This window comes from Hypomesus transpacificus, chromosome 14 (assembly GCF_021917145.1).
Source record: "Hypomesus transpacificus isolate Combined female chromosome 14, fHypTra1, whole genome shotgun sequence".
In the NCBI taxonomy this organism is placed as follows: Eukaryota; Metazoa; Chordata; class Actinopteri; order Osmeriformes; family Osmeridae; genus Hypomesus; species Hypomesus transpacificus.
Genome location: NC_061073.1, coordinates 5,019,411 through 5,029,755, shown reverse-complemented (window position 1 = coordinate 5,029,755; position 10,345 = coordinate 5,019,411). Strand labels below are relative to the sequence as shown.

General features: G+C 44.1%; 2 protein-coding genes across 3 annotated transcripts; both read right to left on the bottom strand.

Moving 5' to 3' along the window:
• Window positions 1–42: 42 nt before the first annotated feature.
• Window positions 43–3,067, bottom strand: bida (BH3 interacting domain death agonist). 2 transcript variants are annotated; one of them, XM_047033640.1, is made up of 4 exons: window positions 2,964–3,067; window positions 2,404–2,713; window positions 948–1,075; window positions 43–645 (listed from the first exon to the last, which is right to left on the bottom strand). In XM_047033640.1, exons 2-4 carry the CDS (start codon window positions 2,678–2,680, stop codon window positions 451–453), a joined length of 600 nt encoding a protein of 199 aa, XP_046889596.1. In that variant the 5' UTR covers window positions 2,681–2,713; window positions 2,964–3,067; the 3' UTR covers window positions 43–450. The 2 variants fall into 2 exon arrangements, with proteins under 2 accessions (XP_046889596.1, XP_046889595.1); XM_047033639.1 differs by having other exon boundaries at window positions 2,404–3,055.
• Window positions 3,068–3,858: 791 nt separating this feature from the next.
• On the bottom strand, window positions 3,859–10,166 carry wee2 (WEE2 oocyte meiosis inhibiting kinase). The gene is made up of 12 exons (XM_047034242.1): window positions 10,126–10,166; window positions 9,665–9,932; window positions 9,310–9,524; window positions 8,275–8,332; window positions 7,791–7,960; window positions 7,473–7,594; window positions 7,090–7,236; window positions 6,728–6,838; window positions 6,355–6,440; window positions 5,881–6,051; window positions 5,223–5,371; window positions 3,859–4,222 (listed from the first exon to the last, which is right to left on the bottom strand). Exons 2-12 carry the CDS (start codon window positions 9,923–9,925, stop codon window positions 4,057–4,059), a joined length of 1,656 nt encoding a protein of 551 aa, XP_046890198.1. The 5' UTR covers window positions 9,926–9,932; window positions 10,126–10,166; the 3' UTR covers window positions 3,859–4,056.
• Between the last annotated feature and the right edge of the window lie 179 nt (window positions 10,167–10,345).

Below are 10,345 nucleotides of genomic sequence, written 5' to 3'. Positions count from 1 at the left end.
CACCAAACTGTCCATGTAATCGATAACATTAAATGCATTTTGTTTTCTCTGTAATTTTCAGATTTATTTTTACACCGTACAGAACATTAATGGCACTAAGAAAAAATTATGAAAATAGTTAAACAAATAATGTTAGTATAAGAAAAAATAACTTTGTAAAAAAATAAAGACAACTTCATAGTCAAATAATGCTATCATCTGGTCTACCAAAGTCATTCATGGCTTCAACATTTGTTTTACATTTTTAAGCAGTGCCTACATTCACCAGAAAGCCCTTTAAATGGGACTTAACGTCAGGTAACAGACAGAATTCAAGTTTATCCGACACATTCCAACGGTCCTTGCGAAGGTTCTAGAATCATGTTGCGATACTAGAATTCTAGAATCAGAACAATTCTAGGGGGTTTGAGAATCGCTTGTGCTCCAAGTTCCGGTTCTTTTTTTCGGAAATCACCTGGACCCAAAGTATTCCAGAGCGGTTGAGAACAGGCCTCGCAGCAGGCCAGGAGCCTTCTCACAAACACCCTTGACCAGCGTGAGGGCCAGGGCCATGATCACCCTCTCCTTGGGCAGGTGGTCCAGCAGAGAGTACAGACCCTGGCTTAGGACCCAGTCCACCTCCACAGCCATGTGGTTCTTCCAGAACTGGAGAGGGAGAACAGAGAACCACAGCCGGGGTTTTTGCAACAGACACAGATGATGAAACTGAATCATGACCAGTTGTTGAGGTTAAATTACCAGTTTTTCTTAGGTTTCTTAGGTTTAAAGAAGTTGTGTGGGTCTCCATGAGTAACAATCAAATTCATTGTGCCAGATACAAAATAAGATGAACTATAATACAAAATAAAAAACTATAATATAAAATAATCAAATAATTGAATTTAAGATTGAATCAAATCTAATAGATATTAATTATATTTTTACAGTATGAACGTCTGAAGACTCACCCATACTGAGGAGGTCTGCAGCTTCTTAGTGAGGTTCTCCGTGGCCTTGGCAACCACTCTCTGCTCGAGCTGGTGAGCTATCAGGATCAGATCCGCGGCCACGTTTCTCACTCCCTGAACCTCATCACCTTCAAAACAAAACACGCAAGGCCTCAAACACAAAACCCATCCATCCTCAGGAGCTTCCCCCTAAAATTAACTGCGATAATTTAGGAGTAGCCTACACTCGGATATATAAATCTACGGGGGTCACCCAACTTTGAAGCACTGGGAATCTTACAGAATGATCCATGAAGCTGCAAATCAAATATGAACTCTACGTGCCACACACCAAATCCAAATACAGCACTTTGCTAAAACTGAGTCAGCGAGACTTAGGTTTGCAATCGGTTAAGTCTGCTAGACAGAACGAGTCATTGTTTAAAATGCATCATGACGTTTACTGGTGAAAATCCAATATATAAGTTGTATTTTGGCTATATACTAACTTACATTGTTTAACCCTCCTGTTGTGATCCGCTAAAAAGTGACCCATTTACAAGTTTTCTCCCTGAAAAATGTAGTTAATTTATTCTGATTGCCATAAGGTTCCATGACTTTGTCCACACAGGGTATCTAAACAGCCAAAAAAAAAATCAGAATTTCATAAAAATGTGGGTGTTTTATTTAACTTTTGTACACCTGTGGTGTTCTCTGTCAAAAAGGGCCAGTCATTCGAATGAATGGGTAGGACTAAAACATAAAAACATGTTGTTCAGGCACACACCCATACAACAGGTGGACACATTTACCCTCCCAGACCCAACATGCACGTGTGTTTGAGTACACACATACGCACACTCATACATACACACACAGACTATGATCCGGAAGAAGAGACAACCGATGTTGAACAACCTAGTGATGAGGAAGAGGGCCCTGTTGAGGTTGTTGTGACATTCCTGTCCAAGAATTGGAGTTTGTGGTTTGTTCTTCATCACCACTTGAGTGAAGAAGTCGACTGTCGACTGAAAATGGCATCAGGATGACCCCAGGGCCAACCAGATATGCCATCTCCTGGGTTGATGACATTAAAACCATAGTCATAAACATGTCTAACTTGGAGGGTAGATGTGTTTACAAAAACAACCGGAAGGAGATAAACCGGACCAACCTCCAAGCGTACAAATTCAAAATAATCCATATATTATGCTTCTTTCACTCAAAAACGAGTTGTATACGCTTGTGCCAATGAGGCCTACTGGCCATAAATGGCAAACAGAAGTTTAAAACGTGTAATGTTCGCAAGAACTTAAAATTGCTAAAAAGATATATCATCACCTGATGTTGTGTTACATGTATTATTATGGAATTTTAGTTAGCTATAATTGGGCTGTCACTTTTGACCGGGAACACAAAAGTAGTGAACAAGAAACGAACACAACAGGAGAGTTTAAAGCAAAACAGACAAACCTACCATGTCTATTCAGATAAGCTTGTGGTTGGATATCATCGACCAAGCCTCTAATGCTGCTGCTGAAATGACCATCCGTCTGGAGCTCCCCGTCATCGTGGGAGCCGTTCCCCGGTGAGTTACAGTTTATGTCCGGGGTGATCTTCAGATCACGAGACAGAGAATCAAGCTCTCTCTGACATTCTTCGTTGTCGAAGCCTTGTTGCTGAAGGAAGGTTAGAATGACCAGGGGAGTGTTGTTAAGGACACGGACCACGTTGTTGTCGCTGCCGGTGTCCATCGCGGTATTTCTACGCTACTTTGCACAGAAGAGCTGAAATCGCCGAGAAAAAGAATGCACTTAGTTAGCAAGTTCCTTCATAGATGTGCCCGACGCAAATATTTAGATCGAACTAACGGCAATCGAACGGTAACGTTGTCCGGTAAGATGTTCATGAATCCAAATTCAAGGACGCGCCAAAACAATCAAGCTAGGTCAGAGGTTGCGGATTGAATGGATATCCATCCAGAGTATTTGAAAATGAAAATTCAAAAATAAAAGTTTTACAAGTTTGTTTACCCACCGTCGTTGTTTTAGAACGGACGCTAGCTATAGAACCAGAGCCTGTTTAGAACAACTCAGTGAACGATGATGCATGTCGTAGGTTACATCATTTCCCCACCCACTACTACACAGGGTAGAATTAACCAATCAGCTAGCTATGCATTTGAATAACATGCAAATGTTAGTTAGAATATTCATGACTCTTTTAAAATCCTAGGAAACTACAACCTCACTTAGCCCTGGAAGACCCAATTTGAAATTTTTACATCTTCAAAAACACATTTGCAAATAAGATTTTTTATGAACGACCACATTTCATAACCATGGGTCCTATTGTCTTGCAATCCTATTGGATATACAAAATTAAAAAAAGAGCAACGAAATAGCAAAAGGTGACGTTGTAATTTTACATGAAGTGATCAGGGCTAAACCACAACCGTTGTGTGTGATGACAACTTGGGGATTTAGAAACCCCCACCGTGCTAGCATCAGATAATGAGCGGCTTGCAATTAGATTCTTCTAAATATGTTGTAACTGTCCTGTTGCTCGCACGCAAATTGCAAAAATTGGATCGTTGAAACGCGTTTCTTCAACGAAATGCTCTTCATTGCTGGCATGAATGACAAGGCACAGGGCAGACTCATTCATTCAATGGAAAAAAGAAAACTAGAACTTTCTGTCACCTCAGATAAGCGCGTGTGGAAAGCCCCGTCTACTGTTCTGTGCTGTGGTGAACCATTGAAATGTGGTGCAAGGTGAACACAAAAAAATACGTTTATGTAAGTTAAATGTCTCAGAAGCCAAGTAAGTCATACAGAGAACTGATTATAAAAACATGTTAAAAGTTTATTTACATTGAAACAAAATAAAAACCATTGAATTTACATTCACTGGTATCTGTAACCAGTCTCAATGATACTAATAACCATCTTTCAAGACTCAGAAGTGCTCCACAATGAATCACTTTTCAGATAAAGTAGACCATGAACTTGTGCATTTCATCGTCTTCGTATATGCCAAAATAACACCATGTCTACGACCTTTGACCTCAAGTCAGTTATCTTTGGAGGTCTGCTTCCTTTCTTGGGAACTAGCATGCGATGATCCCCACTCAAACTCCATTGCTGGGGCATCCAAAGCTGATGGATCGTGAAGCAGTTCTCCCAACCAGCCTCCGTCCAGATCTTGGTAGGGACCCGGCCTTCCCCAGCTGCTCTAGCCCAGACGGAAGGGCCGTCTTCGGGGACAAGGCTGACAAACGAGCCTCCTGGAGCGCTCTGTGGAGGACAAACTATTCAGTCCATTTAAAATGTAAACAAAATAATGAATTACAACCCTAAAGGAACGTTTTATTGACTAACCAGAGGCCTGTTCCATAAAGCGAGTTTACCGAATAAGCCAGACTTATGTCCGTTAGTCTGATTCATTTCTAGTTCATTCAGTTCCATAAAGCTAGCTCAACGTAGGTCGAACTCGGTTACTATGGCAACTTAGGCTACGAAAGTAGTCTGGTCCGGCGCAGGCTAACTGTCAGGTTAAGCGTGACTTGGTGCTTAACCAGACCTTACTGTAACACTGAACCAACGGTAAAACTATGATTTACCACGGATACTCATTTTCATGTTCAACATTGATAGAAAATCAACTTGAATAGTCTACATAGGCTACAACATTTAGCCTAATGCATTAAACGATGAACAATGATTTGATAACCTACACGCCACGTTACGTAGCCTAGTTTGTGATTTCAAATGTTTAGGCATCAGGCATAGGCCTATCTCAATCTAAATTATCCAAGTATAATTATCATAGCTATATAGTTTTTAACAGTAGTCTACAATTGCAAAACAAACTTAAATCCATTGGATCCATTTTGCCGTAGTGGATTGTATGATCCATTTTTTACCTCTCGGGCTGCTTAAGAATAGGGTGCACGCGCAATTAGCTTGACTACTTAAATCTGACTTGAATTAGTAGGACTGCGTGAGCTGAAATTGGCCTTTATGGAACCGCTTTAGCCCTGCTTGACATGTTAAGATAATTTAAGTCTGGTTTCGGACTTTAAATCCAATTTATTTGAGCGGCCTTTATGGAACACGTGCAAATCAGTATGCAAATGAGCATTGTTCATCAACTGAATGAGATTCGAATTTGATTAAGAAATTGCACCCTCTTGTGTACAATCTGCCAATATAGTCGACCAAACAACATATACATCCCAATCCTTCATCCCTCCCCCTCAGGTTTGGCTCCAAATGCAGTGCATCTCCCCCTCACCTTTCCAACATGGCCGTCCTGAACTTCTCCTCGTTGAGCTCCAGGCGGAGCTGTGCGGTCAGCTTGTCCGCCCGCTCCTTCCTTAGGACGGGGTGGCGACACAGCGCCGAGGCAGACGGCCGCTTGGAAGGCTCCGGGTCCAGCAGCGCCTGGAGGAAGGGGAGACGCCAGGCACTGCTCAAGAACCTTAAACCATTCTGCATTATTACATTACACTCAAGCTACAAACCGTTACGCATGAAATGTCTTAAGTTGCAAATCATTTCTTTAATTTCTTAACGCCGTTTCACAGACGCTTTGAGCCTGTGAAATCTTATCAGACGTGATTGTACGTGGTCCTCGTGTAGCATGGCTAGTCTAGTAGCCTAGAAAGAGTCTGCCGGCAGTTGAAGGTCTAGCAGGAATCACAAACCTCACGAGACCTAAGTGCACCACTTAGGCCCAGAGTGCGAAATATACAATGACAATTGCCGGGGTCAACTTCTTCAGAGGGTTATATAAATGTATCGAACCCCCGACCTGTTGTTTTGACCTCTTTTGGGGGGGGTCCAAGTCTTAATTAGGGTCAACCCCCCCCCCCCCCTCGTAATTCGAACCCTGCTTACGCCTCTGGCACACCATTCGGTGTGGGTTCTAGTGTCCATGGTTACACTTGTACCTGAACCAGGCCTCTGAAGGCCTCCGACAGCTCCTGGGTGAGGCAGGGCAGCTCGGCCTGCCTCAGGTGGTGCCACTGCTCTCCGTTCTGAGGCAGCGGAGGAGCACCTGCAGCAAGCAGCACCGTGAGGCCCAGGGAAAAGATGTCTGCCTTTGGGAGGTGGCTGTAGTCCTGAACAACCGAAAACATTTTTTAGTTTAGATGCCTAGAGTACATGATATACTCTTGTCAGTGTGGTTAAGATACACCGATTGCGTACCAACTGCCTGAATCATTTTCTGCAGGAGTGTAGACTTCCTTTTTGAAAACAGCAAATCTCGTTACCCTCAAATCCGGGGCAACGGTTTGTTTCCAAATGTGGGTAAGACAGCTACAGCCTCAGTTATGAACAGCTGTTTGAAAACAAACATTTGCCCCAGATTTTTCATTTAGTACAACTAAAGTTAAGTTGAAAAGAAAGTTGTTGTGGTTTACCTCATGAAGAACCTCACTAGCCATGAAGCGACTGTCTCCCTCCTCCACCTGCAAACTGCTGATGGAGGTCACATGACCCAGGTCACCTACACACAAACCAGAGGTCAGCATCCCGTCAGTCGTTCCTGCACATTTCAGTTAGACTCTGATGATTGGTTCCCATCAACATCAGTCTCCAGACGTTAGCACAGGGCAGCTATTAGATCATGATCAAGTTAATTTGCTGAGGGAAACGTTGCCCTTAAACATGATCACATTTCCTACAAAATGATCTTCCAGGCAGTTGACCAAGTCCAACAGTACACACTTGACCTCCGTTGCTGAGGGAAACCTGCATACACTTTAGGTCTGTACAAGGTATTGCAGTGTTTACCAATTTTATAGACTACCCCAGTTGGTATGCCTTCATCCTCCCCCTCCTCATCCTCACTCTCGGTCTCTCCCCCTGCACTGGAGCTGGGCGGCTGGCAGATGAAGATGTTACCTGCAAGGCCCCAGAGGAAGAGGTGGTAAGAGGAAACGTAGCACCCAGGGGCGTAGGTTTGTTTTCAAATGTGGGTGGAACAGCTTTTTGGAAGTGTCCGTTACTTGTAATTTTCTAAAATAAAAATGTGTGTGTGTGTGCACGTGTGGGGACCAAAACAACTTGGGCCTCCTGTTCAGAGTTCCTGGGGATAAGTGTGACAAAAACAGCTCAAAATAGTGTATGGTTAAAACGACAGGAGAGAGACTAACTGGGTTTGATGTCCATGTGCACCAGACCAGTGCTGTGGATGTACTTGAGACCCATGGACACCTGGAGGAGCAGGTCCCTCAGCTCAGGCTCTGTGAATGTCTCTCCCTGGACCTCCTTCTGCACGATCACGTCATGGAGACTCCCACCTGCGGGGCAAGCGAGGAAGACGGAACAACCTAAACCAGGGGTGTAGGCAGATGTGGGGGGGGCATGAAACCTACACCCCTGTCTCGTACACGTCATCCAGCCCAGCTACCTGGGTTGACCTCTGTTGGTGGAGGTGTAAAATACATAAAATACAGATTTTGATTCATTCGAGGATTAAATCGCCTAACCAAGCGTTGGTTCCCTTACTAGCTGAACTTGAACAACCTCAACTCACCATCACAGTACTCGTTCTGTATGATCATGTGATCGTCCTCCGCCCAGGCGGAATAGTAACGGACGACGTGCGGGTGGTGTCCGAGAACAGCGTGGGCATACACCTCCTTCAGAGCCAGCTGTCTGGAGGAGAAACCGAATACAACTCAGAACTCACTGAATAGCCTACCACAGCCAGGGTGGTGTAGAGGGAACTGCTTGCATTAATAAATAAAAGAAGTGGTTAAGAAATTAACATGCTTAATATACAACTTGTGTGCCTGTAAATAGCCTGAAATTATGTACTCAATTGTGCGAGATATTAGTGTCTTTGACTCACTCGCTGGCCGAGCCCGCTAGCGGCTGGCGAGATCGCTTGATTGCGTACAAGCATCCATCCAGCCTCTTCACGCATTTAAACACCGTTCCAAACTCCCCCGCGCCGATACGCCCCAACTCCAGGAATTCGCTCTCATATCTTGACAGCATGAAGGCCTCCACGGCCCGTCTCTGTGGACAGACGGAAAGACGGATGGAGACTCTGCTGTGTGGAGAGCAAGTGCGTATTTGCCCTTGCGCAGTCACGATGATCAGAAAAGAGAGCAAAAGGATATTTATAGAAGTACTGAGATAGACGCGCAAAATATAAGACAGATGGGATGGCTAGAATACAAAGACAGGAAGTGAGCCAGTGAATCATTAAGTGCTGAAAAAAAACACCGCCCAGAGATATTTAAAAAAAGTGGAGGCGGAGCAGAAACGACAGCAACTCGTGCATCATAAATCATTAACGGAAGCCCTTCAGATGAAAATAAGTAGCCTACCTTTGGCGGTAGAAATGCGTCGTCATCCTCTTCAGATGACGCCAGGCTGTTCTTTATTCTGAGAGATGACAGTTGTCACCAGAACCAGTTACTCTTGATACAATGAGCCAAGGCCGTAGCCATGGAGTCAACATTGGGGGGGGGGGACGAAATCTGGCGGGGAGTCTGAGGGTCCCCCCCGGAAAACTTTCTATGTTTAGTTATGAATATAATTATATTTTTAAAGATACTTTCTGACAGCGGGCGTGGTTGCCAGTTGTAGCGCATCACATTCATGTTTTAATTTTATATCAGTATATTGGGGGGGACATTTTGAACAGATTTGAATATTAGGGGGATATATATTATGATTACGGCCCTGCACTGAGCACACGGCCATGATTACACGTTACACGGATGTTGGAAAAGTGGTGTAGCCTTGACAACGACCTTCCTCAAGCTTCCATTAGGGGTCCAATACACCTGTCAGCCACACAGCAAACAATCTACATTTGAGTTGGAAAATCTTGTTTAAATGTAGATGAGCTAGTGTCTAGTAGGCCTATAAAATGACTTTTCTAATGACTTAAATTATTAAAGAAATTAATAAAAGTTATCAAGGGTTTGTCTTGTCCTACTGCACTGCAGCTAGATGTAGCCTTCTGTTTTAAGCATGCTCAAAACTAATATTTTGGCACTTCAATTTGATAGGGCATTTTTGCAGTGCAGGACATGGGCGTATCTAGCCCAAAAGTTTCATTTCCCCCCCCCCCCCCCCCTTTTTTTATTTATTTCTTTCATATTGTAAATCAATTTTTTTTCATTTCTCTTCCTAAAACTCAAAAGAGGACACTATTTAAAAGGATATTTTCAAAAATGTCTTCTGGGGGAACATGCCCCCAGACCCCCCTAGTTTTGCTGGGTCACAAGAAAAAGAATGTTTTATCTAGAGGCTTTGCCCCCCCCAAAAGTGGGAACCTAGATTTGCCCCTGGTGCAGGACATTGATGTCCACTTTCAGCCCCTTAAAGTCCCTGCAGTATCAAACCCGAGTCACCTGTGCCTGTAGTTGTAGTCATCCTCCTCTTCGTCATTCAGTCGGTTCTTCCTCTTGTTGTTACAGCTGTTCTTGGAGACCGTGTCAGGGGTGAATGGGTTCACGTTAACCGATGGGATACGGGCGGGGTCAGTCCAAGAGGCAAAATGGAGCGCTCTCTGGCCGCGGCAGGCCTTGGTGCTGGAGTAAGGAAGGACGCTCTTGGTCAGCAGGCTCTGGAGGGGGCCAATATGGTTGATTTAGGAATTCACTCAAATTGTGAGGGGTAGTAGAGAGGACCCGTGGAATGCAAAATATATGAAGTTGATTCAGATTATAATGAACGAAGTTGACCATCAGTGACTAATAGGCCCACCTTAGGAGTGCTGGGAGAGTCACACAGCCTAAGTTTCCTCCATGCGGCGTATGGTATGGGGGTGGTGGGGGTGGTGGAGATGGACGGAGAGGTAGCGATGCCCCTTCGATGACGTGTCGCCTTGGGAGTCCGACATGGGTCACGAGGACTCAGGATCTGAGGAGCTCGTGGGAACCAGTCATCTGAACTACTGTCGCTGCTCCCATCCTCGCCACAGCTTGAGAAGTCGAGCTTTTGCACCGCTCTCTCACTCAACGCCATCCACAGACTCGTAACGACAGGAAATATTTAAAATGAGACGTTTTAATTGAAAGTTTTCCATTACATTCTTGTTCACTCCCTTACTCTGCACGAGCACATGGGTGCCAGATATAAACTTTGCAGAACAAACGGTCCACGTTGACGAACACAATTTCACATTCTACTTGAACTAACCAACACGAAATATTATAGTAATTTACCTTTTACGGTCTTTGCCTTTCCAGAATAACCTACCAGCACCACGCTCAAATTTTGAGTAAATTCCCAGTACGTAAATGAGCAGTGTTAAGGTTTGCCTCTTTATCAAATCCTGCAGGCAATATCTAATTGGCTCGAAGTTTGTTGGGTTTGTTTGTCAGCCCATTACACACCTGCCACAGCTGGGCCTAAAGTAAGAATGCACTATTCATCGTTTAGAAA

What these genes read in the sequence shown, in the direction of transcription:
- bida (XM_047033640.1), bottom strand. Translation starts at nt 2,680, where the DNA reads ATGGACACCGGCAGCGACAACAACGTGGTCCGTGTCCTTAACAACACT. An exon ending in AGCTTATCTGAATAGACATG is followed by an intron (nt 1,076 to 2,403) that starts GTAGGTTTGTCT and finishes TTTGTTTTGAAG; the next exon opens with GTGATGAGGTTCAGGGAGTG. An exon ending in TGCAGACCTCCTCAGTATGG is followed by an intron (nt 646 to 947) that starts GTGAGTCTTCAG and finishes CTCCCTCTCCAG; the next exon opens with TTCTGGAAGAACCACATGGC.
- wee2 (XM_047034242.1), bottom strand. Translation starts at nt 9,925, where the DNA reads ATGGCGTTGAGTGAGAGAGCGGTGCAAAAGCTCGACTTCTCAAGCTGT. An exon ending in GACTACAACTACAGGCACAG is followed by an intron (nt 8,333 to 9,309) that starts GTGACTCGGGTT and finishes GTCATCTCTCAG; the next exon opens with AATAAAGAACAGCCTGGCGT. An exon ending in ACGCATTTCTACCGCCAAAG is followed by an intron (nt 7,961 to 8,274) that starts GTAGGCTACTTA and finishes GTCTGTCCACAG; the next exon opens with AGACGGGCCGTGGAGGCCTT.